Raw genomic sequence first — 23,810 nt, 5'->3', positions numbered from 1 at the left:
TTCAACAACTACACTCTGGCTACTCTAAGAGAAGATATCATCAATTGCCGATCTTGATGATTTCTTGCTTGACCTTGATTTCTTTGATTCATTGCTTTTCTTTTTCTTTTTTGAGGATGCAGCGAATATATCATCAATAGAATTTGGTGGTGCTGGTTTGTGCTTGCGTTTTGATTTATTTGGTGGTTCTGATGACGTAGGATGGTCCACTTTTGGTGGTTGGGAACTTTTATTCTTCTCATTCTCCTGGTTGGCACCCAGGCTCGCTCCTGTTAGAGAAAGAACATTCAATTGTCTAGTCTGATTACTATTTGCGTCTCCTTGAAGAGCTGTAGTGGCTTCATTCTCGGGGGTGGCCGCAGTGTCATCCTCATCATAAGCTATTTCTTCACCTAAATCATCTAAATCATCTTCATTCATATCACCACCAAACATATTACCCACATTGCTCAAATTTGTATCGGTGTAGTCACTAGCAGGTAGATTAGTAACTCTCTTAACATTAACACCATCAATATTTTGCACTAAATGGACAATTTTGGCCAAGTTCCCAATCAAGGCAAAGCCTAAAGTAATGTATTGTCCCAAGACTAGTATCGAATTATATGCCCAATATGCACTGCGCGAAACCTGTATTATCTTATTGCTTAGTTTTACCATTTGACTTTGCTTATGCTCTATTCTCAATCGATACTTGGGGGTATTCTGAAGTCGATCTATATCGATTTGTAGCTTGAGTAGTTTGCGTAGATTACGATATATTATATTGAGGTATTTGAACCAGTGCTGTTGACGATGTTGGTTTTTGGAACGGTGGTGAAGTATATTTAGAATTTCATATTCGTTTAGAAGATCTGCGTGTATCTGATTATCCATTTGAGGAGTGTTGATGATATATACCCAGGTGTGGTGGCAGTTATAGCATATTCCGTTTAACACAAAGTGGAAAAAAAATTAAAAAGTTGAAAAAAAAGTATATGCAAGTGATGATGAGCTTTCATTAAAAAAAAAAGGATCAATTTCTATAGTCTGTCTTATACTTAGTAATTCACATTTGGAAGATAATGACCGATATAATACCACAAGCCAGGGGTTTCCTAGCTACATCGCAACCTGAGAAGGCATTGGAAATTCTCACGCCTCACATCACTTCCAATACAACATCTCCTGAATTTCTTGCTATATTAGGTGAAACTTTACTTGAAAGCAATGAATTAGAACAAGCCTACAATATTCTAATACAAGCATGTGAACTAGATCCTGATGCAAGTTTGGGAGTTGAAAAGTTTTTATACTTGGGACAAATTATTGGTGGTGCTGATGGTTTGAATTATATAAATACTGGATTGAATAAGTTGAATGAAATATTGGCCAGTATAAACCAAGGACAGATGAATGGCGAAGAATTGCAAAAAGGGGGATACAAAGATACTAATGAATATAAACAGTGGGTGGATAAGAAGTTAAATCTGGGTATTTTTGCCAGTGTTGAGATTTGGATGACTGATTTATGTATGGAACCCGAAGCAGAATCGAAATGTAACGAGTTGATTGAGTTTAGTTTATCTATTGATCCTACTAACCCGGAAACGTATTCCATTTTATCATCAATTAGAATTTCACAGCAACGTCAACAAGATGCCATTGACGCATTAAACAAATCATGGGAGTTATTCAAGTTGCATAAAACAAAATTGGAAGATTTTGCCAACAAAAAGGAAACCAATGAAACAGGTGCTGACGATGCGTTCGAAGTAGGTATGGAGTATGTTGAGTTGATCCAACCTTTGGTTACATTATCTCGATATGCAATTGAATTGGAACAATATGAAGTTGCCATTGATATCGCTTCTAATATTCAAGATATCAATGACTCTATACTAGATGCATTTTACATTGAAGCATTGGCAAACTTGTTCAAGGCTAAACAAATATCAACAGCATCGTTTAATGGCAGTAATAATGATGGGAAGGACGATTATCGTGAATTGGAAATCTCTCAGTTGAACGATACACCCGAGATTAAACAATTACTTGCTAATACAAGGTCGACTTTGACATCTGCTTATAAAATAATCAATAGTGAATTGGATAGTGAGAATGATCCAGTATTGGCTGATCAAGTGAATGAGCTATTGAATCAATTAGGTGGTCCAATAATGAGTGAGTTGATGCCAAAAAGAGAAAACTTGGACGATGAAGATGTAAACTGGGAAGAAGAGATTGTTTCCGATGATGAGGCGTAGCGTATAAGTTTATCTTAATAGACAGCTCCTATATTTTATAGTATGCAATAATTGTAGTGTAAATGATTAAATTGCAATCGTGCTCTTTGCTATTCTGCGGCTCATCACATAAGAAAAGAAAAGCTTATTGTGAATACAAAAGTACACCGCAATTACAAAACCCCACTATAACTCATCCATAATGACAACAAACCACAGACCAACGTTAGAAAGCAAAAAGGGTAAAAATATCACTATTCGAGACTCAATAGTACATGCGCGGTCTTTGCCTCAACTGCAGAATCTTAAATTAAGATCAGATATACCAGCCCATACTTTTGATAGTGCTGTAACGGAGTTGAAAAACGGTAATAGGAGAAGCGATAGTAGCGGGCAAGACCATAATATAGCTGCATCATTGCAAGCAAACAACGCTCAAGACGATGCTACAGAGGGTGAAAGTAGTGAGGATGATGACAATGACGAAGCAACTCCAAGCCTCAAAACCCTGGCTAACAAAGACCCACATAATAAACGCACAAATCAAACTATTAAGAGAATACGAGAGGGTAATGGTGAACAGATCGAGCATTGCAAATTAATCGACAAAGAGGACACCGAGGTCAAGACTTCTGTTGAGTTATTAGAAGAAGGAAGTGATGCCGAACCCAAGTTAAAAAAATCACGAGTGAAAGTTGAAGCAGCAATAGGTGGCAAACTCAATAATAAATCAAGCAGTGGGGATGAGGAAGATGACGAGGATGAGGATGAAGACGAAGGTGAAACAGCTGCTTTGATTGCTGAAATAAACAGGATCAAACAAGACAAGACAAATACACCTAGTATAGACTCTCCTTTTACAAGCCAATTACCAAATTCAAATCAGATGCATAACCAAGACCTACCTCCAAAGAAACGTGGTTGGAGAAAACTGGCTAAAAGATTCAACGACACAAAGGAAGACCAACACGCCAATTTCACTACTGATTCGTTAAATTCACAATTCCATAACGACTTTTTGTCAAAATACATCAAATAAATCTAAACTTCGTTTGTATAATCATATTTTACGTAGTATCGACATGTAGTATATCTATTCAGGATATATATATATGTGTGAGGCAGACAAAGACATAAAACTTCTGCTATCTCCATTTTATGTCAAATCTTCATCATTACGACTAAGTCTAGCATCAAGGTAAGCGATATCTTCTTTAAGACTGGCTTCTTCAACAGTCTTGACTAACTCTTTAGTACATTTAGCAATATCGAAGGAAATGCCTGCTAACCTTTGTTTGAAATTCTTATCAGCAAATTGCCCCTCATTGGAGTCTTGCGCTGGTTTACACAAGACATCCATTCGGTGGTAACAATCTTCCAATGACTTCACTACCCAACTTCCGTGTTCCTTCAATTGCGCATTACGTGTCTGATTCATTGAAGTGTTTGTAGCCTCACACATTTGGGATATAACAATAGTAATGGCTTTCGATTTTTGACGCAAATCACTCCTTGTGGCATTGGGCTTCTTAATAGCCCCAAGTAATGATTGAATAGTATTGATAACTTCCACTGTTTGATGTTCAAGATAAAGCAACACTTGTGTTAAAGTGTTGTCAGGGTCATCAATATCAAACAAGTCAACATTAAAGGTTGCAGCAGCCATCGATTTACGATATTCTTGCCTTTGCCTAGCTTCTGATTGTGTATCCCTTTCGTCTTCGTAATCATCATCGGATTCACCCAGCGAGCTTGTTTCAAGAGGCATTTTAGGAGAGCTTATCCTCACACGGACTTCAGGCTCGTTGTCATCAAATGTGTGCTTGATGGGTGCAAAATCACCAACTCTTCTTGCTTCTTCTTTTGCAGGTGCATTTTTGCTTTGTGCTCTACTATATCCTGCTTCACGATTCAGTCCCTCATCATCCTTTCCAGACAGGTGTTCTGGTTTTGCATCCACATTAAGGTCATTTGAATTTGATTCTGTATTGGACCTGTCTTTAAATGATTGCAAAATACCCCTACCTCTACCAGCAAGCGGAACATCGGTATCAGTATCATCATTTCTAGCAATTGGTGCTGATCCTTCAAGCTCTCCTTGTAACTTAGAAGTGAACGGGTCTGCAAGTCTTCTTGGTGCATCGCTTTCATCAGTTGATTCAAAAGATCTTGGAGATCTTTGGAAACGTTGCGGGCTCGACCTCATTTGACCATCGGGTGAGCTTTCAAACTGTTTCACTCTATCCATTATGTTACCCTTCTTTGTTGGCGTGGTTTTCATTGCTGGCGGGGAAGACTGATCATTATTGACTGCTGCTTCTGCAAATTTGCGGCCAAGGGTTGAGACGTTGGTGGCCCTTTCTGTTTTTGATGGAGATGGTGTCAAAGTTTTTGCATTGCCAATGTGTCTATCCGGATGCTTTTCAGCTATTGGCTCCCTATTGATGTCTCTGTTAGCTAAAGGCACTGCATCTCTTTCAATAGTTTGGGGGACAATGCTATCACCTCTGCCCGTAACCGATGCCACAAATGGGTTTTGGGAAGGATTGTTTTCATGACTAAGACCATCAGCCAGGCTCTTGTGATTTACAGATACCGGCTGAGCAGTGGGAGCATTCGATTCCGATGACGGCTGCCCACTATAATGCGGCTGCTGCCTGGAAATTTCAGGGGAAAGTTGTTGTATTCTACGAAGCCCATCAGGATGCAGTGTTTTATCATGCTCAAAATGATGTTCTTGTTTCAATTGTAATTCTTCCCCGCGTTTTTTAGGCTCATAGGATACTCCTTGCATCGATGTCTCTTCGCCAGACTTTAAACACGAATCCTTCCTTTCCGGTGGCGATTGTTGAATCGTGCTGGGTTGTGTTTGTTGAGATCTTTGAGGAGGGGACTGCTTTGTATTTTGGGGTGGTGTTCGCTGTTGTTGTTGTTTCTGGGGCGGTGTCTGATAATAAGTTCCATTAATCATATTTGGATTACTCAGCTTCAATTTGTTGGCCATTTTCAAAGGTCTAACACCATAATCTACTTGCGAAGGTGTAGCCGAACTTTTCTTCTCCGGTTCAAGCTTTCTCAAGTTTGTCGAATTCTCATTAAGTTTTGAAGCCGCAACCAAGTCACAAAGGACACAATTCATTTCCCCTAACGCTTTCTCAACAATAAACTTTGGGAATAACAGCCTGTACGTAGCATGGTACCTAGTAGCAGTCAAGGCATATGCAGCAGCTTCTCGCAACAAAATTGAATGCTCGTTACTATTTGGAACTTGATGCTCCCCCTGTGCAGCAATTTCATTCATAATGACAGCAATTTTTGAAACTTTCTCAAACATGACATTGACATCCCAGTTATCAGCAATGTACACGAGAAAAGACTCCAACAAGGCTTGCGCGTCACTGACCAATTTTATCGAGATTAATCCTTGCGGAGATATGAATGATTTCAATTCAATTTTTGACAAAGTAGTTTTCTTGATCTCACTTGCAATAAATTTGGATCTGGAGTCTTCATATCTACGTTGCCACTGTTTGACTTGATTCTTCAACTCTAAGGTAGAGGGGTTGCTAGCTGAAGGCATATCGATTTTCTCTAATTTGTCCAAAAAGCCAGCTATGTTGGCATTGCTAGCTTTTGTTTGTAAATCTGGTTGGCTGGGCGACTGGTTTGATATCGATCTGTTAACAGGCGAAGTGTTCTTCAACGATTGGTTTTCAAGCCTTAAAGCTGCATTTATCGATTTCAATTTTTCAAGCTCTTCAGACTTGTCATTGGCCTGTAAAGATTTGCTCAAAGTTTCGTGTTTGGAAATCCAATTCTCTTTTTCTTGACCCAACAGTTCGAGCTCCTCACTAAGGGATTTGTTTTGTTTAACGGAAAAGTCATAATCATCTTGCAAGGATGTCAACTTCTCTGAAAGCGCCTCCTTTTGTTTCTCTACGTTGTTCAACTGCTTTTTAAAGGCATCCAATTCTTTCTCCAACTCTAAGATCTTGCTCCTCTCAAACTCCACCTGTTGCAGTCCTATTTGATCGCCATTGATCTGCCTTTGTTGGGGTGGGCCCTCTTCCTCTTTCTTATCGTTGGTATCTTTTTCATCATCCTCTTCATCGCTTGACCAAGTGAGGTTTGCTTTCGTGGGAATCACCGTAGACTGCTGAATACCAATGGACTGGTTTGAAGCTTCTGCATCAGGTATTGTGATATTCTTACTAGAGGTGACATGATCTTCCGAGTGGTTCAATTGGTCATCGGGAACCTTGTGATGATGCTCTTGTGGATGAAAATCATTAGCATGATGTGACGTCAGACGGCTATGATAACCATTTGTAGCATGTGAAGATGCTTGCGAAGCTTTGCGCTCATGTGAAATGTGTGCATTGTTAGTATGATTAGATGATAAGGATGTGCGACGAGGTTCAGCTGAATCTTTATGTTCGATATGAAGCTCTCTTCTTTCAATCTCGTAAGATATGTCAGCCACTAAATCCTTAAATCTCGTTTGAGGTAAAGATGCCAACTTTTGTCTAGCTTGATTTCTTTTAGGATGAAACGATGATTTAGGTAACAAGTAATCTGGTTCTCCTCTACTTTCGTCAATCCTACGTTTCAACTCGTCATAAACATCTGTACTTAACTCTTTAAATTGGGCAGCTGATAGTTTTAGCAATTTCTCTCTGGCTCTTTGAGCTCTTGATGATGTTGATTTCGATCTTGTCTGCTGATCATCTGAAATATCAAGAAACTGTTTTAAAACAGTGTAGTGGTGCACTAGATTATTCTCACTCATGGTAGAATAAATAAACAACTGGGTATATTTAAATACAGTCGATGTTGGATGTACTTGTATTCCTTCAGCCCTCTAATTGATGCCACTGTAGTAGTGTTACTTGATACCAATTTGTTGATGTTTCCAACTGTGTTGCCAAATTTCCCTTTTTAATTTTTGTTTTTTTTTTCTTCCTTTGGGTTTGGTGGTGGTTAAAACAGAATGAGAATTCAAAAGATTATAATTTTTTTCTCTCTTTTTTTTTTATTTTTTTTTTGCTTTCTCTCTCTCAATGAAGTGTTCTTTGATTCTACAAAGCACCCCCCTTTGAGGCTAGTTATCACCAATAAAATGAATTTACACAGTAAGTATCGTTTTGAAACAACTAGGGGAAGAGTTATGTGGCATTAGACAGCTATTTAAAGTGAATACAAGTCTAGATTCATATTAGACTTGAGCTAAACTTCCGCAATAACAAAGTCACATCCAACGTTGTTTTGGTTTGTTTCTTTTTTTTTCTTCTGATTTTGTGATTCATCGATCCAAGACAAAATTACTTCAAATGCAGACGCGTCTTTTCTCAGTTTTGTGGCTGCAATTAGACAGCCACATCAACTCAACCGCAACGATAACCATAAGATGCTTGTGCAAAATCAAACACCATTTACGTAAGCCTTTCACTATTGTCTTTAATGTATTACCTCAAATCTATACAACAATATGAGAGCCGTCTCTAAAACAATCACTTAAAAAAACTCTCTAACTTGAACAACTGCATTGTAACATCGAGTACTCATCTCCTTTCTCACCTTGCAAAATCCACGACTCTTCAACTTCTTTCAAATCGTCGCCCCAAAGCTGATCATCAAATGGATTAGAACTCATGTCTTGCAATTTTTTCAAATAGCTTATATCCTTGCCATTAGATTCTGACACTTTCTCAATTACTTGTTCAAGAATCCAATTCCTGGGTAAAAACTTGGGGTTATATTTTGCAGCATCTGGAGCATTCTTGTATTCAGCAGACTTTTTCTTTAATCCGTGATATATCTTGAGCCAGTCCAAGAACTGCTTAGTAATATCTTCCTTGTGGTTCCTATTTGTATTAGGATCATATCGTTCCAAAAACAGCTCAGCTATGTCTTTATAGGAAGAATTGAAATCAACGCCTTGTAATTTCAAAAAAAACAAGTTGAAATCAGTTTGCAACTTTTCTAATGCTTCTAACATCGGCATTAGCAATTGAACATTCTGGGCATCGGGGTTCTTTTCGTCAATCAATTCTTGAGCCAACCCCAATCTCTTGAAAAACGTTTCAACATATTTCTTTGTGTATGCGAATTGGTAGATTTCCCCACCCATCTCTATAACTTTAGTAGCTCTAGTTATAATATTTTCTTCCCATTCCTCTTTTACACCCTCTTTGAACTCAGGATTGTCTAACAATTTTTGTCCTGCTCCTATCAACTCAGCCAAATCCTCTCCCAAACGGGTCAAGTTCCACCATATTGCCGTTGGAACGTTCCTGTACCCGTACCTAGACTCATGGTCCTCTGAATTGGGTGTATAGTTCGGATCATACTTATCCATTATCGAAAATGGTCCAAAGTCTATGGTAAGACCGATTATCGAAGTGTTATCAGTATTCAAGACCCCATTCAAAAACCCATAGCATTGGGAAATTGCAGTAGTTTCAGCATTTCTAATGATGGTTTCATAGTACATTTTGTCATAGTCAGTTAGAGAGTCGCCCTTTAGATTTGTCAAGTCCGGCCTCAACTTACTAATGCGCTCGAAGTTCTGAAATTTATTTCCATCAATAGTGAACAACTCGGACATTACATAATCCGACAACTTGCGTACCCCTTCACGGTCGCCTCTGTATCGATACAAATCAAATGTTCCTAATCTCACCCAGCTCTCGGCAAATCTTGCTACAATAGCACATCTTTCAGCTGCATGACGTTGTGCTAATGTCGATGGCAAATAAGTCAATGCCAAGGCCCTGGTACTGGGAACTCCGATAGCATTTAAATGCTCGGATATGATATACTCTCTGATTGAAGACCTAAGAACGGCTTTTCCATCTGCAAATCTTGAGTATGGAGTAAGTCCTGCACCTTTAAGTTGAAGCTCGTACTTGTGCCTGTTGTCATTGTCCTTCTTTGTCTTGTCGAGTTCAAACAAGTTGGTAACTCTTCCATCTCCCAATTGCCCTGCAAACTGTCCAAACTGCCACCCAGCATATGCCTGAGCATAAGGCATAGGGAACCCATTCTCCAAGAATGTCTTTCTATCTTCATAATATTCGCCACTAACGATTTCCCGAAAAATAGGTTCTTCAACTTCTGACTGATCCAATCCCAAGTCCTTAATTGCTTTAGGGTTTGCTATCAAGAATTCGTAGTCTCCTCTAGGAGTAGGCAATACCCATGAAAACCCACCACTTAATAAATTTCTTGGTTTATTGGTAATCTTGTTCTCATTCTCCAAGGCAACTTCAATGGTGGGGATCCTATTGTCGGGAGCTATGTGGTTTGTGAACGACGATGTCTTGACTGCATTGAAAAGCTTCGAGTTATGTGTCATTCTTTTAGCTTGTCTGATCATAAAGAAAAAAGGGGAGAGTGGTTGGTTGTTTGGTAAAGAAAAGGATTGATTGTGGGATATTTTTATAATTGCTTACTCATTGACATGTCTAAATCTAGTTCTACACTTTGTGTCTTGGGTTTGTGTAATTTCATTACAGGGTCAAAGATCACTTATATATAGAACGCATTTGCATTATGGCGTCTAAAGGAATGAGTTGTCCATAGTTTACCTTAGGCACCGGTTAGAGAATCACGAACAAGCCCATCGATGTAATTAAGTTATTCTCCTCTCAACGATAGTTCCTTGGAAGCTTGTAAAAGATAGCAGCGGAATTTTCCTCTGACACTTCAAAAAAAGAGGAACAAGCTGCTAGTGATCAAGTTGGGATTATTTCTAGTCCCCACATTATTGATCAGACCTAACACCTTTTCATCGATCGTTGAGCTCAAAATGTCACGATATGCATCTTCAGATTCTTTTCTAATTTTTTTTTTTATTATTTTTTCTTTCCAAGGGGATTTTACAATAATTCCTTCGACAAAGGAAAAATAAACAAAGAAAAAAAATATCATCTATATTTAGATATATATTTTCTTAAGCCACCACTTACACCAAATGATATCGAAGCAAAGGTTGAGGTTATTCCTCCTAATCGTGGCAGTCGTGGTTGGTTTGCACTTTCTCACTACAAACAATATTAAAAATGAGGAATTGCAACGCATTCTTGATGAATCCTTGAACAAGAAACCAGTGGGCAATACTCACAATAGACCCATTCCTGGCAACAATATTCCACCAGTATCAAACCAACAACCCAACTCGAAACAACCGTCCGGTTTATCAAAAGCAAAGCCAAAAACTAAAAACCCAAAGCTTGAAGATTATACTTTATTCTTTGATGACCTTGAAAAATACAAGATAAATCAACCATCAATCAAGGATAGATACAAAGAAAAAGACCAAAAAGCAAAAGAGGTCTTTTCTAATGACGGCTCCTTTTTGTTCAATAAAGATTACCTCGAGAACGTGTTGGATATCTCGGAGGCAACTTTTGAAGCGATGAAATCGAGTCATTCAAGATACGTGAATGAGCATATACCACAACTTTTGAATGAAGGTGTGACCACCTTTGGTAAAATGGTCCCTAGTGATCCAGACTGGAATATTTACGAGGATTCATCGGGCTATGTATTAGTGGGAGGGGGCAGGTACAGTTGGTTGTCGTATCTTGTCATTAAGCAACTTCGTGCCACCGGCTCGAAATTACCAATTGAACTCTTCCTTGCAACACAGGATGATTATGAAAAGTCATTCTGTGAACACATTTTGAGAACATACAATGCCAGGTGTAATGTATTTGATTCAAAGTTGGCACAAGATTTACTGGAAAGATTCAATATTGGAGGCTATCAATACAAGATGTTGGCTTTGTTGAGCTCAAGGTTTGAAAATGTGTTGTACTTGGACTCAGACAATTTCCCAACCAAAAACGTGGATTACCTATTTGAGTCCGACTTGTACAAGAAGAACAATTTGATCTTGTGGCCTGATGCTTGGGCCAGAACTACCAACCCTATGTACTACGATATTGCCAATGTTGAAGTCAGAGAGAATAAAGTCAGGTACAGTGCTTACGATATCAAACAAGCTGGTGGTAAGGAAAACCTCCGTCCGTTGTCAGAGTACACTTTTGAAAACTCTAGGTTCCATGACTTTGAAGGCACTTTGCCTGACCCAACTTCCGAGACTGGTATGTTTATCATCAACAAAACTAAGCATTTGAAAACATTGCTTCTTTGCTTGTACTATAATGTGTTTGGACCTGAGTTTTATTACCCCATCTTGACACAAGGTTCGGCAGGAGAAGGTGACAAAGAGACCTTTATCGCTGCTGCACATGCGATGAATGAGCCATGGCACCAAACATTAAAACAGTTCCAATGGACTGGATATCATTCCAAGGCATCAAATTCATTTGCCTCCAAAGCATTGGGACATTACGATCCAATCCAAGCCTCGACAGACGCCAAAGATGTCGATATCATATTTATGCATTTGTCGTATCCAAAATTTTATCCTAACTGGTTAGTCGATAATTATGATCTTGTTTACAAAGATTCCGATGAGCATATACGTATGTATGGTGCAGTAAAGGATAATGTTGGTTATGACTTTGACTTGCGTGTGCTACAATTCTTTACTGAAAGTATTTGCCCCAATTACTATGGATCTAATGGAAAGGCAATTGATGATGACGTGTCGGTGACAAAGGACACGACATATATGGGTGAATATCTCCAGTACATTAAGGACGAGGAGCAGAGCAATATCAAACGATGTGAAGATGTGTTTATTCCCCATTTGAAGTGGCTTAAGGAGACAAAGGACAACAAGGCCGAGTAGGTACTTGTGTTGTATGTTGTATTTTTCTAAATAACTAATTTAATTATTGTTGTCTATAAAGACAAAAGCTTCTAACCATTCATTTTTTCAACAATGTTGTTGACAACTTCATCAACTGTATCTCTTGAATACTTGCTAACCATCAATACATCAATCAAACTCTTTACCCCAATGTTGATATCATACTGTCCAAGTTGATGTAAAATTTCCAGTCTCTGTTCTGGTGCCATAAAGCCCAATTTATCCAAAACTTTACCAACTTCTTCAACTGATTTAATAGGGGGGACTGGAATAACATCATTGAAACTATCTATAAGATTCATGTGCTTCAAGACCGAGTACTGCGAAGTTGTACCAATAATCAACAATCTCCTACCTCTAGGTGGCTTCTTGGTCAAGTACACGTTCAAGACTTGAAGGATGTCGTTTGAAAATCTAGGTCCAATAGGATTATAGTTTATAATGTTTTCAATTTTATCAATAACCAAGACATTTAATGGAGACTTGTGAACATCTCTAAAAACATTGTCAATCTCCTGAATCTTTCTAGCTTCGCCCATACCAACCAATGTTTCAGCAGACAACATCTTGATAAAAGGAAAGTCACTGTTTAAGGCTAAAGTAGTAGCAATGGCAGTTTTTCCAACTCCTGGTGGTCCATACAACAAAAGACTTCTTAATGTTTCAGAGTCACTCGATTTCACCACATCAATAATAGAGTGGCCCTTGTCAAAAATGTTTGCAATTGTTTGGTTGAACAGGATGATACCATGTTGAGCCTGTTGAGCAAGATCCTCTTCATCGGTACCAAAAGCTGGACGAATATCATTCAAGGCCAAAAGGAAATCGTTTCGAGTAATGTGCATATTGGCAATAGATTCAGGATCAATTTGAGCCAAAGATCCTTTCTTGGTGTGACGGGAAACGGCGTATGACTTGGCAGAATTACAAAGACCTTCAATTTCGGCACCAGTAAAGTTCTTGGTCAATATACTCAATTCGTCGAAATTAACATCGGAAGTTAACAATCCATTTTCTCTCAACTTTTTTGTATGAATCATGAAAATGTCTTTTCTACCCTTCTCATCAGGCAAGGCAATTTCAATCTGGATTTCAAATCTACCAGGTCTCAACAATGCTGTATCGATCAAATCAAGTCTGTTGGTCATACCAATGACAAGAATGTTGTTTAATTGATCAACACCATCCATCTTAGACAACAACTGATTCACTACATTGTCACCAACTCCGGTTCCGTCGCTTTTTCCTGAACCTCTTTGCTTGAAAACTGAATCCAATTCATCGAATATAATAACGTGCAAGTCTGAATCTTCACCTTTGAGTTTGTATTCAGCTTCAGCATCCTTAAACAAATTACGGATATTTTCCTCAGACGCACCAACATACTTGCTCAACATTTCAGGACCATTGACAATCTTGGGTTCTTTTCCATTCAACATCTTTGACAACTTACGAGCAATCAATGTCTTACCTGTACCAGGAGGTCCGTACAACAACAAACCTTTACAATGTTTGTAGTCCAACTTTTCTGCAATTTCTGGTGGTAAGATTCTTGAGTTGAAAGCACGTCGGAAAATATCCTGGAATTCAGAGTCTAACCCACCAATACCCAAATCTTCCAACTTGAAATCTGGATTGATTATTTGTTTCCTGGTGTGACGACGAGATTCTTGTGCGCCATTACCACCGAATATTCTTGATTTCAAGCTCTTGCTCTTTGATATATTGATTTTTGATCCCTCATATGGATAAAATACTACATCAGTTGACTTTATGAAAATACCCTTTGTTTTGATGTCACCCGAATCTTTGAAGCTAGGTAAATTATCCTTGGTGTTTACATCAATAATTTGAACTTGTTCGACTTTGACTGAGTAATAAACACCGTGGAAGTCCATGTATATCACTTGAGTAGGCTGCAATATCTGATTGTCATACTTTTGGTGGAAAATGTTTACCAAATCATCGTGATTCAACGGGGATGAGTTGGCTTTGGCTTTAACGAAATCAATCAGAAGATCAATTGCGCCAAGGTACTGTTGTTGTTGTCCCGATTGGAAAATATCATATGTTTCAACATGAACAATCTGATCAAAGGAGTACTTACCCCATGACCTCATATTTCCGGCCAAACCGATATGGCCTGGTTTCATACGGTCATCCTTAGCGATTGAGTACACGAAAACGCCATCCAAGATTATTGGTGTTCTGTCTGGGAAATGGGCAAAGTCTCCAGGGTTTACAGCCACACAGTTGGCAACCACAACGTCGTTTCCGGGGGCATTGCTAACTCTCAATTGTTTTCTGAAAGGTTCAACCGGTTCGTGGCGCGGAGGATGATGCGGACGATCCGACACATTGTGGGTAATCTTTGGTTGATTTGGCGAAGTGGGACTATTGGACACTTTGTGGAATCCAAATTTTTCCATCATAGGCAATAGTCGATCTAGGTGTGTACGTAGTTTGACTAACAGAACAATGAAATAACTGAAATAAAGTGTTGCAATTTTATGCTCAGATTTGCCACGCCTTTTATGCATATTGTTTGGCACATTTACACGACTAAAATTTTCAAATCACTCTGGCAACTATTATTCACAAGAAGCGTTGATATTCAATTAGTAAGGCTTATGAAACATGGATGGGATGTATCTCATGTCAACCATAGTACAGTGTGCACTCAAGTTATATTTCAAGTGTGATAATGTCAAACAAGAGAAGTAACGGAGACAGTATTCTAACACTAGATGTTTTAAATCACTCCGAACAATAAACTTGTCGACAAGTGACGCCTCGATTACATCAGAGCACTCCTATACCGAGAGTCAAGTGCACAACAACAACAAAAACAACAACAACAACAAAATCATTAACATTTCCTTGTTATTCCAACCCTAATATAGCTACAAATGTCATTAAGTAAAGTTCCTCCACAAGAAGGTATTGTTCATACGTATGGGTTCAACTTGACAGCTTTTGAATTCACACCATCCTCCAAACAAACTACACCAAATATCATCTTGTTCATTGGTGGGTTAGGAAATGGATTATTGAATGTTCCATATTTGCCAGCACTCGCAGAAGCCACAACCAAATTCAAATCTCAAGATGGTGAAAGTTGGAATTTAGTGCAAGTTTTACTCTCATCAGCATATTCAGGATTTGGCACCAGTAGCTTGGAAAGAGACTCGAATCAAATTAAAAAAGCAGTACAATATTTCCGGTCTGAAACGGGTGGTAAAAGACGCAAGATTGTGTTGATGGGTCATTCGACAGGATGTCAAAACTCATTGCATTACTTGGTAAACGTCAATAATAGAGGAGATCTTCCCGACTCAGCTCAAATTCAAGGAGCAATCTTACAAGCTTCAGTTTCTGATTCTGAAGCATTCTCAAATGATTTAAAGAAGGAGGAGCTCGGTGCTTTGCTAAAGGAGGTGTACGATGATTACATTTCTCAGGGCAAAGAGTCGCATATTTTGCCCGAGAAGTTCAGAAAATTAGTCTTTAATACACCAGTAACTGCCTACAGATTTTACTCATTGACTAGCAAGCGCGGAGACGATGACTTCTTCTCCTCTTACTTGACTGATGACGACTTCAAAAAGACATTTGGTAGAATTACTGTCCCCTTGTTGGTGTTGTATTCAGGTAGTGATCAGTTCGTTCCCTCGTCAGTAAATAAAGCTGAACTAGTCTCCAGATTCCAAAGATCGACCCCATCTGAATATTGGAACTCTAACAGTAAAATTATTGAAGGAGCTACACATGATTTAGGTGAAGGATCCCGAGGAGGTGTTTTTGATATATTGATTGAATCCGTGACAAAGTTCATCACTGATGTGGAATAGTAAGTAAACCAGAACAGTGAAGATTAGATGTTTGTAGAGCAATTACATAATCGATTACGTCATCGTCTTTTTTCACGTGAGCTACCACATGTGTGAAAAAATGAAAAAATTAAAAACCTCTCGTTTTCAGGAAGTCTCGGCGAAATTACTGCAAAAAAAAAACAAAAAAATGAAGACCATTTTTGAACTTTTAGCGAAATTTTAAATTACTGCAAAAAAAAGAAAAAAAATTCAAAACTTAAAATTAAAAATTTAAATTGCGTTGCAACAAGAAAAAAAATGTAAACAAATAAAAAATGTATTTTTTCTTTTAATTTCAAGACGCAACAGAAAAAATAAAATAATAGCACGGTAAAATAATAATATTAAACTGAGCTTTAGAAAAACTGTATGGAGTTAAAATGAGCAACTTTCCTTTTTCGGAAACTTTATTAAACAAGTTCTTGTAATGATTAATTTCGCGACACCAAAAAGACACAAAAGCCAGACATAAAATACGTCAGGGGAATTTTTATCTCCGATCCAATTCGGACTTAACTCACAGGTGTATACTACAACAAAAATATATATTAATTGGAATAAAACGTATATTTTTATATAAAAGTAGTAGTTTGTAAACTAGTAACCAAATAATCGGGAATATACAATTCTGAATCTTTAGCAAAATGACAAAAAAAAAAACAACAAAAATAAAAGGTATATATATGTAAAGAAGGAAAATAGGAGACAGAACACAGCAAATCTGCTTGATAGAAAAAAAATATATACTGTGGGCGCAAAGATGTAAACCTGACGTTGACGAAAGCGTAGTTACACATGTACATTTTTGAATCAACTTCAAACAGCAAAACCAAAGGAAAATAAAACTGACTTCTTCAATCACCAACTTGGTGTTCCGTATGCAGTCCCGCCTTGGTTGGATGATGACGAAGACCACGAGACATTATGCGAATGATGTACTCCTCTGTTCAGCATAGGTGTTACTGAGTTAGGTTGTTGCCCTTGTACACCATTTGGAGTAAACTGCATTGCTTGCGGACCTGGTAAACCATTTTGATAGTTGGGAACTTGCATCAAAGGTGGAGTAGTATCTTTAGATCTTGTAATGTAGTGCCCAGCCATTTGGTGTTGCTGATGGTACGGTTTTGACTGATTGAGTGTACCAACTGATGGACTGTGCTGATGGCTCTGACCACTCACGGCTGGATAAAATGGAGGCGCCATTTGCACCGGTTGTGGCTGCTGATAGTACATTCCGCCATTATTCATTGGTGGGATGTAAGGTGCTGCGTAAGGATTAATTGCACTATTACCCATATCCTCTGGCGTATACTTCCTCATATTTGACTGACTGTCTCCACCTAATAAATAGTTTGATGGCGGAGGATTCATACCATTACCAGTGTTGTTTGGATGCATTGATAATACAGATGATCCTGGATTCATAGAATTGACATTTGCAGTAGGTGTGTACATGTGGCTGAATTCATTTGCTCCAGCAGGAAGATTGTTATTACTATTGTTATTATTATTGATTGATTTTGTTGAATAAAAGTTTGAGGGCATGGAAAAATTTCTTCTTTGTGAACCACTGTCCAATGGGTGGATGTAGTCAATAGACAGGGCACTTCCATTCTGGTTGGCCATGGGTGTTAAACTGTTGCGGAAATATTGTTGCTGAGGGTGTTGTTCAAGCTGATATGGAAATTCCAGCAGTGTCTCATGATGAGGACCAAGAGGCTGGTAATTTTGCGGCCTTACTTGATACTGCACTTCATTGATTACAAATTCTCCATTAGCATTCATTTGGCTGCTTTTCTTGCTGACTTTGTTGATTGATGTTGAAGACGAAGTAGCACCGTTGTTGTTCAAAATAGTGTTGATTTTCGATTGTATACGCTTACCAAACGATGATGCAATCTTGCAATTTTGGAACCAATACTTGATAATAGCAACTTGCAAGCTTTGTTCATTTCCGGGGTCAATCTGGTCTCTCCTTGGCACAAGTGCCGAGATCTTGGGCACATTGAGGTAGTTGATTTGTGGATGGATTAAAATATCAAGCAAAGTTTGGATAACATAATTCCCATATGGATCATTGACCAACACATTCAAATCATTAGCCAAGATGTTGTAAATCAACTCAACCTTCAATCTGGCAAAAGCGATATCCATAGGCTCGTTATTATAACAATTTTTCAAAAACTTTTCCACAACATTTGAACTAAACTTGGAATTGCATAAATTAGTTATGCCAACTTGAAGAAAATTTTGAAACATTCCATAGCTTACATCGATTGAGTTGATTGAAATCAAGTATTGCAACACATAATTCCCAAACTGGTCATTAATCAACATTTTAAAGTTGTCAAACTTCAAAATAGCTTTGGAAAACTGATCCAACTGTTGCGATGTAACATGATTAAGGCATTTCTGCAACACACAACAACCATGTTTGTGAGTAGCAACGGTGTACAAATCCTCAATTATAGAGTCGTAGATAAATTGACAGTCGGGAGGCTTGTATTTGTTTAAAATCTTTTGAATCACATGGTTCCCATTCAAGTCCCTGATCAAGTCAATAATATACGGCTTCAAGCCTTTGATTAATAAACTCAACTGAGACGTGTTGTTCAAACTGTCAATAATCTTTTGCAACGCTCTTGTACCATGTTGGTTAACCGATATTTGGCAAAGGTTGTACTGCAAAATCTCCAACATCAAGCTCAAGTTGTCTTCACTGCAGTATGGGATCATCTTTTGCACCAAGTAGTTACCAAATGGGTCAACAATCAACTCGCACATACAAGGATATATTTGATCAAAAATAACCTCAAAGTTTGATGCCCTTACTTGGTAACTCGAAACCAAATTCTCGTCAATCTTCTTTTGCAAAAACCGGCACCCATATTGGTCCTTTGCAAGTTTCAATATCTCCAGCTTCAACTGAGTAAGCGGCAACTTGTTAATGGAAACAAGATATTCTTTGTCGATCTTTGGTGGTACAATGATTGATGGCACGGGGTTGAGGGCATAATTAATTGATGAAGGCGGAGTTGAAGCAGATGAGTTTGATATGACATCGCCAATGACGTTAACAACATTTTCTGAGCCCACCCCAACAACGGCATCCGTTCCATTATAGGACTTCCTCAACAAATTTTCCTTGTTGTCTGTACTGGTATCGAGCTTGTAATTGCCACCACCATTGTTGGCTATGCTTGCGCCAGTGGTTTTGACAATATTTTTGTCATTGTTATTGGTATTGGAATTATTTGTATGGTTATTATTGGTTGTGGTAGAATTATAGTTGGTAGTGTCTAGTGATAATTTTTGGAAGGAGGAGACTTGTGACGATGGGGTCGAGGTTGTCGAACTGACTGAGCCCCGATTTGACGATGGAATAATTAATGGAGTCGATATTACTTCATTATCAATATTGAAGTTAGGTAAATTCAAGTTATGGTTCAACTTGTTGGAAGAATCCCATAAAACCGATTTACCTACATTAGGATGAGTACCAAATTTTGCAAATGACCCATTAGACGACAAGCTGCGATTGTGCATGTACGAAGTATTTGCCGTTGAGGATGATGAGTTGGAAGATGCAGTTGTGGATGTAGCTGGTGTTTTTGGCTGGTGGAGTGGTTGTTGGTGCAGGTGAAAATGTAGAGGGTTGTTAATATTGGTACTATTATTATTAGAGGACAATGAGTGGTTAGGAGGAGTGGTAGGTTCGATTATTGATGTCATTGAGTTGATCGAAAGACTGTGAGGATTGTGGGTGTGTTGGTGTGGTTGAGATGAAGACATGGCAGGATGGTTTTGCCTTTAAACTCACTAGTGTAATAAGAGAGGGAAGTTTGTAATGGGTTGGAAATTTTGAATTGTGCTGATCCAATTTATAAAATTAAATTTTGTACTGTATACTACTTACTGTACTACTACTAAAACCAAACCAAAAAAGCATTTTTGTATACACAACCTTTTTCTCTTTTGTATTATTAGTGTAAGTCCTGTATATTACGCTTTCAACCACTATTAACTACGACATATTTCACTTATGACTAGAATTCAGTAGCTAAGTTGCATTTAGATAGACGCCTCCGCTTCTTCCTTAGTTGCAAACTACTCCTGCTTAAGTAGAAAAGAGTTGAACAGTTTGATGGAGCACCAGCAGAAGTTTAAACTCTAGTGTTTACAAAGGTGGTATACAATCTGAGCTATTCATCGACTGGTGTCTGTGGTGGTGCATAAATAATTGTCTTTGCTATTGTCAGAATGGCCTACTTTTACACCCAAGTGTACGATACAGTACACACACTTCGCATTTCACGGTTAGGTATTTTTTTTTACGGTTATTACTAAACACACACAAATGCAGAAGGGTATGAAAATTTTACTACGGACTTCAAAATATAACTACAGTTGTGGTGCAGACGAATAGCGAACTTACTTTTGTAAATCAGTTTATTTTAAATAGAGGTAGGGGTAGAAGTAAAGGATAAATTTGTTGGTATAGATTCTGCACACTTGGGTTTGACCTATCCTTGCAATTACCTGTCCTGTATTCAGTTATTGTTATTATTATTTTTGTTATTATTATTCTTTTTTTAGTTTTCGTTAATTTGTAACACTCTTGTAAGAACTTTGCTTGCCTTATCATAGATTTAAAACGACCCGTTGATGTTCATTATTATATACATTTGGTTGTTTGATCTCACTTGATAGGTGTTCTTCTTGGTGCCTCTATGTGCATTAAAAGAGATGGTTGTTGGTGGCGGTGGAGAGCAAGTTCTAGATTTGCAATTTCTTGCGCCTTGGCCCATTTATTCGAACAATAGAAAAGAATCTGGCTTAAATATGAACATTAACCCCGTCTACTAAATTCAAAACCTTTAACAAAAGGTTTGCTACAACAAAAGCTCATCGAAACTCTTCTCCCCCTCTCTCTCTTGCTCCTTTCCCTTCGCCATTGGGGTGTCAATTGTTGTTAGGCAAAAAGATTTCGCATTTTTGTGAACTTTATTCAACATGATCAAGCGCAAGAATAAATTGACGATGATTTCACATCACCACAACGACAAAAGACCACTTTGGCACACGCACTCGTGTTAAGACACACATACACACACCACAAAAGACAAAAACAAAGGCAAAGGCAAAGGCAAAGGCAAAAGAAAAAGTAAATACGCAACAAACAAAGAAATAAAAAGAAAAGAAAGAAGAGTCAAAAAGTGGACTGTGATATTGACTGTGGAGAGTTCCGATTCGTCCCCACACTTGTTGATTGAAAAGAAGAAAGAGTACCAAAATTAAGAAGGTTTCACCTCAACGCACACAGTTGAAACGAACGTGCTGTTTCAAACACTTTATATACTTAAGCTTTATATTTCACATTCTCTCCAATAATATCTTGTGAAACATCATCACTTATTATTATATATTTATCTTCATTAACGAAAGGGGAAGGAAAGGAAAAAAAAACAAAAACAAAAAGAAACTATCGGACACGCACAACACATAGACACAGACAGACAAATCTATCATCATCATCATAAAACTTTACACGACAAAAGACAGCAGAAAAAATAAAAAATTTAAGCGCAAATACACCCCTCATTTTCAGGACAATTTTACGACAAGATCAAAAAAATGACATAGAGATTCTTTAATCTGATTATGTAATCAATTTGCTTTACTGCAGCGCGCTAACTTTTTCTATTCATCTTCCGACAGACAAAATTTATCGATCTACCCATCTAACAGCTTCAGCGCCTCTAATTTCGACACACTTGCCTGCTATTATACAGACTGCATTTCTTGGATGGGGTTGTAGCACTATTTATAAGCAAGTGCTATTACGTATTGACAACAATCCTCGTCACTAAGCCTGTGTCTGTTTTGTCAATATGCTTCTGCATTAAGAAAAAACCACCAACGTGCACAAACCCAGTTCTGTCTTTACCTGAAAGGGATGTGACGGAAAAAAGTAAGACGAATTGCAAGTAAGGATATGCCAACAGAGTTTATATTTTCTTCGACAGCTTAATATTCACGCAAATGTTTGCTATGGAATCGAGATTACCTTCGACTATGGTATGTCTTACCAAATTTGGTTACTAATAACCTCTTTTAAACGTCGATTACCCAAGATACCATTCCTCTTTGTACTACACTGAGAGAATGTATTCAATCAGTCAGCTCATTTGATCTTTAGCAGTTGTCTAATATGCTCAACACAAGTAGTGTCAAATGAATGTTTCAAACAATTGTGCAACATTAATTCATAGGCTACCCTTTTTCTTGTTCTTGCCCATGTTGCAAAAAAAGTACAAGTAGAACTACATGCCCTACAATTTTTTTTTTGGTTTAGTACGCTGAATCTCCAACATTTTCTTACTACATCCTCTGATTATCAACGCTCAACACCCAACAAATGCACAATGTTGATTTAACCAACGAGAGTACACGCCACAATATACGTTTCATAACAGGTTAACAGAAATACATCACTTTTCCTTACTTTCACAAAGAAAACCCTCTATCCATTAATAATACAAAACTCTAAATAAAATCTAACTTGCAAATGCAACAACCGAAATGAAAACTTTAGACACCTTTTTTTTATCTAGCCACAATTACTATACCACCGTCCTTGAATGACGTATTGATTCAAAATATCAAGTCCAAATACAAACTCACCAATTTGAACCCTATTTTCTACCGATACGCAACTAGCTATTCTCCGAGCCACTCGATTCAGTTGCCGTTCTTGTACAGTTCGTCTTCTCTCGTCCAACTCTTGCGTACTTGGAAAATCCAGTTGCATAAACCCTGGTGGTGATTCAAATTTATCAAATATCTGCAGTAGTTTATCTTCGAATTCTTGTCCATTATGATCATATTTGTAAAATTGTTTATATTGATTAAACTTTTTAGTATCCATTATCGAGTTTCTTTTAATGAATTGGGTGAAATTGTCGGGCTTGTAGTTTTTGTTGGCAACAAAGTCACTAAAGTCCCACGATATTTGTTTTATTGGATGTTGATACAAGTTGATCTTGAAATTGGGATTAGTTTTGAGCATATTGGTGTAATAACGGGTGAGAAATTGTCTAGTCTGGATTATGGTTAAGTTTTTCGGCACTTCAATGGGTGGGGGTGATGGTGTGACAGGAACAATTGTTTGACTGATGAGCTTGTCTTCTTCCTCCTGAGAATCGGCAATCTGTTCAACTTCAACATCATTCTCAGTTCCTATATTTCCTTGTGATGTAGGTGGAGTGTTTTCATCAGCATCTTCATCTTCCTTTAGTTCTGTACTCTTGAGGCATGCTATTTTGCGAGGTGGTGAACCACTTGGAGAACTTCCGCTCTTCATCAGAGTCAATTGGCTCTTAGGTTGCAACGTCTCCTTCTTGTAGCCGACAATGATTGACTTTGAGGATGTGCTGCCACTGACAGATCCTCTTCGCAGACTATAATTAACCTTGAGGGGAGACGAAGTCTTGTTGAAAACGCTGCCTTCTTCGTCGGTATCACTGTACTGAGTTGGAAGTAAATAAATGTTGTCAACTGGAGCAATGTTCGAGGTCTCGTCCTTAGCACTAACACTATGCACTTTCTGTGATGATTTAGTGAATAGAGACACGCTTGGGCCCTCTGTTGGCGATGCAAAGTCGCTGGATCTTGCTTCTGTTGCCCCTCCATGTGATCTTAGTGTCGCTAATTCCTCCTCTCGTAGTCGCAAGGCTGCTTTCAATGCACTATTTTCTTCTCTTAGTTTCTGGATTGTATCTTGGTCTTCCTTTCTAAGCTTCTCAAAAGCTTCTTCTATTTGATGGTTTACCTGTTCAAATAGCTCCGTATGTAGATTACCCATGTCATTTGATGCAGTAAGCTGCGTTTACATTAGCAACAGATCTGGACTAACCGTGGAACAAAAGT

The 23,810-nt window shown here is 38.1% G+C and overlaps 10 protein-coding genes across 10 annotated transcripts; 4 read left to right on the top strand and 6 right to left on the bottom strand. All coding sequences in view use genetic code 12, as the record gives it.

Moving 5' to 3' along the window:
• Nucleotides 1–24: 24 nt before the first annotated feature.
• On the bottom strand, nucleotides 25–876 carry RMP1 (Rmp1p; the record flags this gene model as incomplete). Its single annotated transcript, XM_051813251.1, has 1 exon — nucleotides 25–876. One exon carries the CDS (start codon nucleotides 874–876, stop codon nucleotides 25–27), a length of 852 nt encoding a protein of 283 aa, XP_051673061.1.
• A 188-nt stretch (nucleotides 877–1,064) lies between these two features.
• Nucleotides 1,065–2,246, top strand: CANMA_001297 (uncharacterized protein; the record flags this gene model as incomplete). Its single annotated transcript, XM_051813250.1, has 1 exon — nucleotides 1,065–2,246. One exon carries the CDS (start codon nucleotides 1,065–1,067, stop codon nucleotides 2,244–2,246), a length of 1,182 nt encoding a protein of 393 aa, XP_051673060.1.
• Nucleotides 2,247–2,427: 181 nt separating this feature from the next.
• On the top strand, nucleotides 2,428–3,264 carry CANMA_001296 (U2-type spliceosomal complex subunit; the record flags this gene model as incomplete). The annotated part of the gene is made up of 1 exon (XM_051813249.1): nucleotides 2,428–3,264. One exon carries the CDS (start codon nucleotides 2,428–2,430, stop codon nucleotides 3,262–3,264), a length of 837 nt encoding a protein of 278 aa, XP_051673059.1.
• Nucleotides 3,265–3,381: 117 nt separating this feature from the next.
• On the bottom strand, nucleotides 3,382–7,014 carry SPA2 (Spa2p; the record flags this gene model as incomplete). The annotated part of the gene is made up of 1 exon (XM_051813248.1): nucleotides 3,382–7,014. The coding sequence occupies one exon, from the start codon at nucleotides 7,012–7,014 to the stop codon at nucleotides 3,382–3,384; it is 3,633 nt and encodes a 1,210-aa protein (XP_051673058.1).
• Nucleotides 7,015–7,752: 738 nt separating this feature from the next.
• Nucleotides 7,753–9,603, bottom strand: CANMA_001294 (uncharacterized protein; the record flags this gene model as incomplete). Its single annotated transcript, XM_051813247.1, has 1 exon — nucleotides 7,753–9,603. The coding sequence occupies one exon, from the start codon at nucleotides 9,601–9,603 to the stop codon at nucleotides 7,753–7,755; it is 1,851 nt and encodes a 616-aa protein (XP_051673057.1).
• Nucleotides 9,604–10,200: 597 nt separating this feature from the next.
• Nucleotides 10,201–11,988, top strand: MNN2 (Mnn2p; the record flags this gene model as incomplete). Its single annotated transcript, XM_051813246.1, has 1 exon — nucleotides 10,201–11,988. The coding sequence occupies one exon, from the start codon at nucleotides 10,201–10,203 to the stop codon at nucleotides 11,986–11,988; it is 1,788 nt and encodes a 595-aa protein (XP_051673056.1).
• A 71-nt stretch (nucleotides 11,989–12,059) lies between these two features.
• On the bottom strand, nucleotides 12,060–14,441 carry SEC18 (AAA family ATPase; the record flags this gene model as incomplete). The annotated part of the gene is made up of 1 exon (XM_051813245.1): nucleotides 12,060–14,441. One exon carries the CDS (start codon nucleotides 14,439–14,441, stop codon nucleotides 12,060–12,062), a length of 2,382 nt encoding a protein of 793 aa, XP_051673055.1.
• A 477-nt stretch (nucleotides 14,442–14,918) lies between these two features.
• Nucleotides 14,919–15,860, top strand: CANMA_001291 (uncharacterized protein; the record flags this gene model as incomplete). The annotated part of the gene is made up of 1 exon (XM_051813244.1): nucleotides 14,919–15,860. One exon carries the CDS (start codon nucleotides 14,919–14,921, stop codon nucleotides 15,858–15,860), a length of 942 nt encoding a protein of 313 aa, XP_051673054.1.
• Nucleotides 15,861–16,739: 879 nt separating this feature from the next.
• MPT5 (Mpt5p) lies at nucleotides 16,740–19,613 on the bottom strand (the record flags this gene model as incomplete). Its single annotated transcript, XM_051813243.1, has 1 exon — nucleotides 16,740–19,613. One exon carries the CDS (start codon nucleotides 19,611–19,613, stop codon nucleotides 16,740–16,742), a length of 2,874 nt encoding a protein of 957 aa, XP_051673053.1.
• Nucleotides 19,614–22,491: 2,878 nt separating this feature from the next.
• Nucleotides 22,492–23,745, bottom strand: CANMA_001289 (ssDNA endodeoxyribonuclease; the record flags this gene model as incomplete). Its single annotated transcript, XM_051813242.1, has 1 exon — nucleotides 22,492–23,745. The coding sequence occupies one exon, from the start codon at nucleotides 23,743–23,745 to the stop codon at nucleotides 22,492–22,494; it is 1,254 nt and encodes a 417-aa protein (XP_051673052.1).
• Between the last annotated feature and the right edge of the window lie 65 nt (nucleotides 23,746–23,810).

Source organism: Candida margitis, assembly GCF_024628925.1.
Source record: "Candida margitis strain CBS 14175 chromosome Unknown scaffold9, whole genome shotgun sequence".
In the NCBI taxonomy this organism is placed as follows: domain Eukaryota; kingdom Fungi; phylum Ascomycota; class Pichiomycetes; order Serinales; family Debaryomycetaceae; genus Lodderomyces; species Lodderomyces margitis.
Note: the sequence above shows the minus strand (reverse complement) of the source record. Positions and strands in the feature narration are given on the sequence as shown.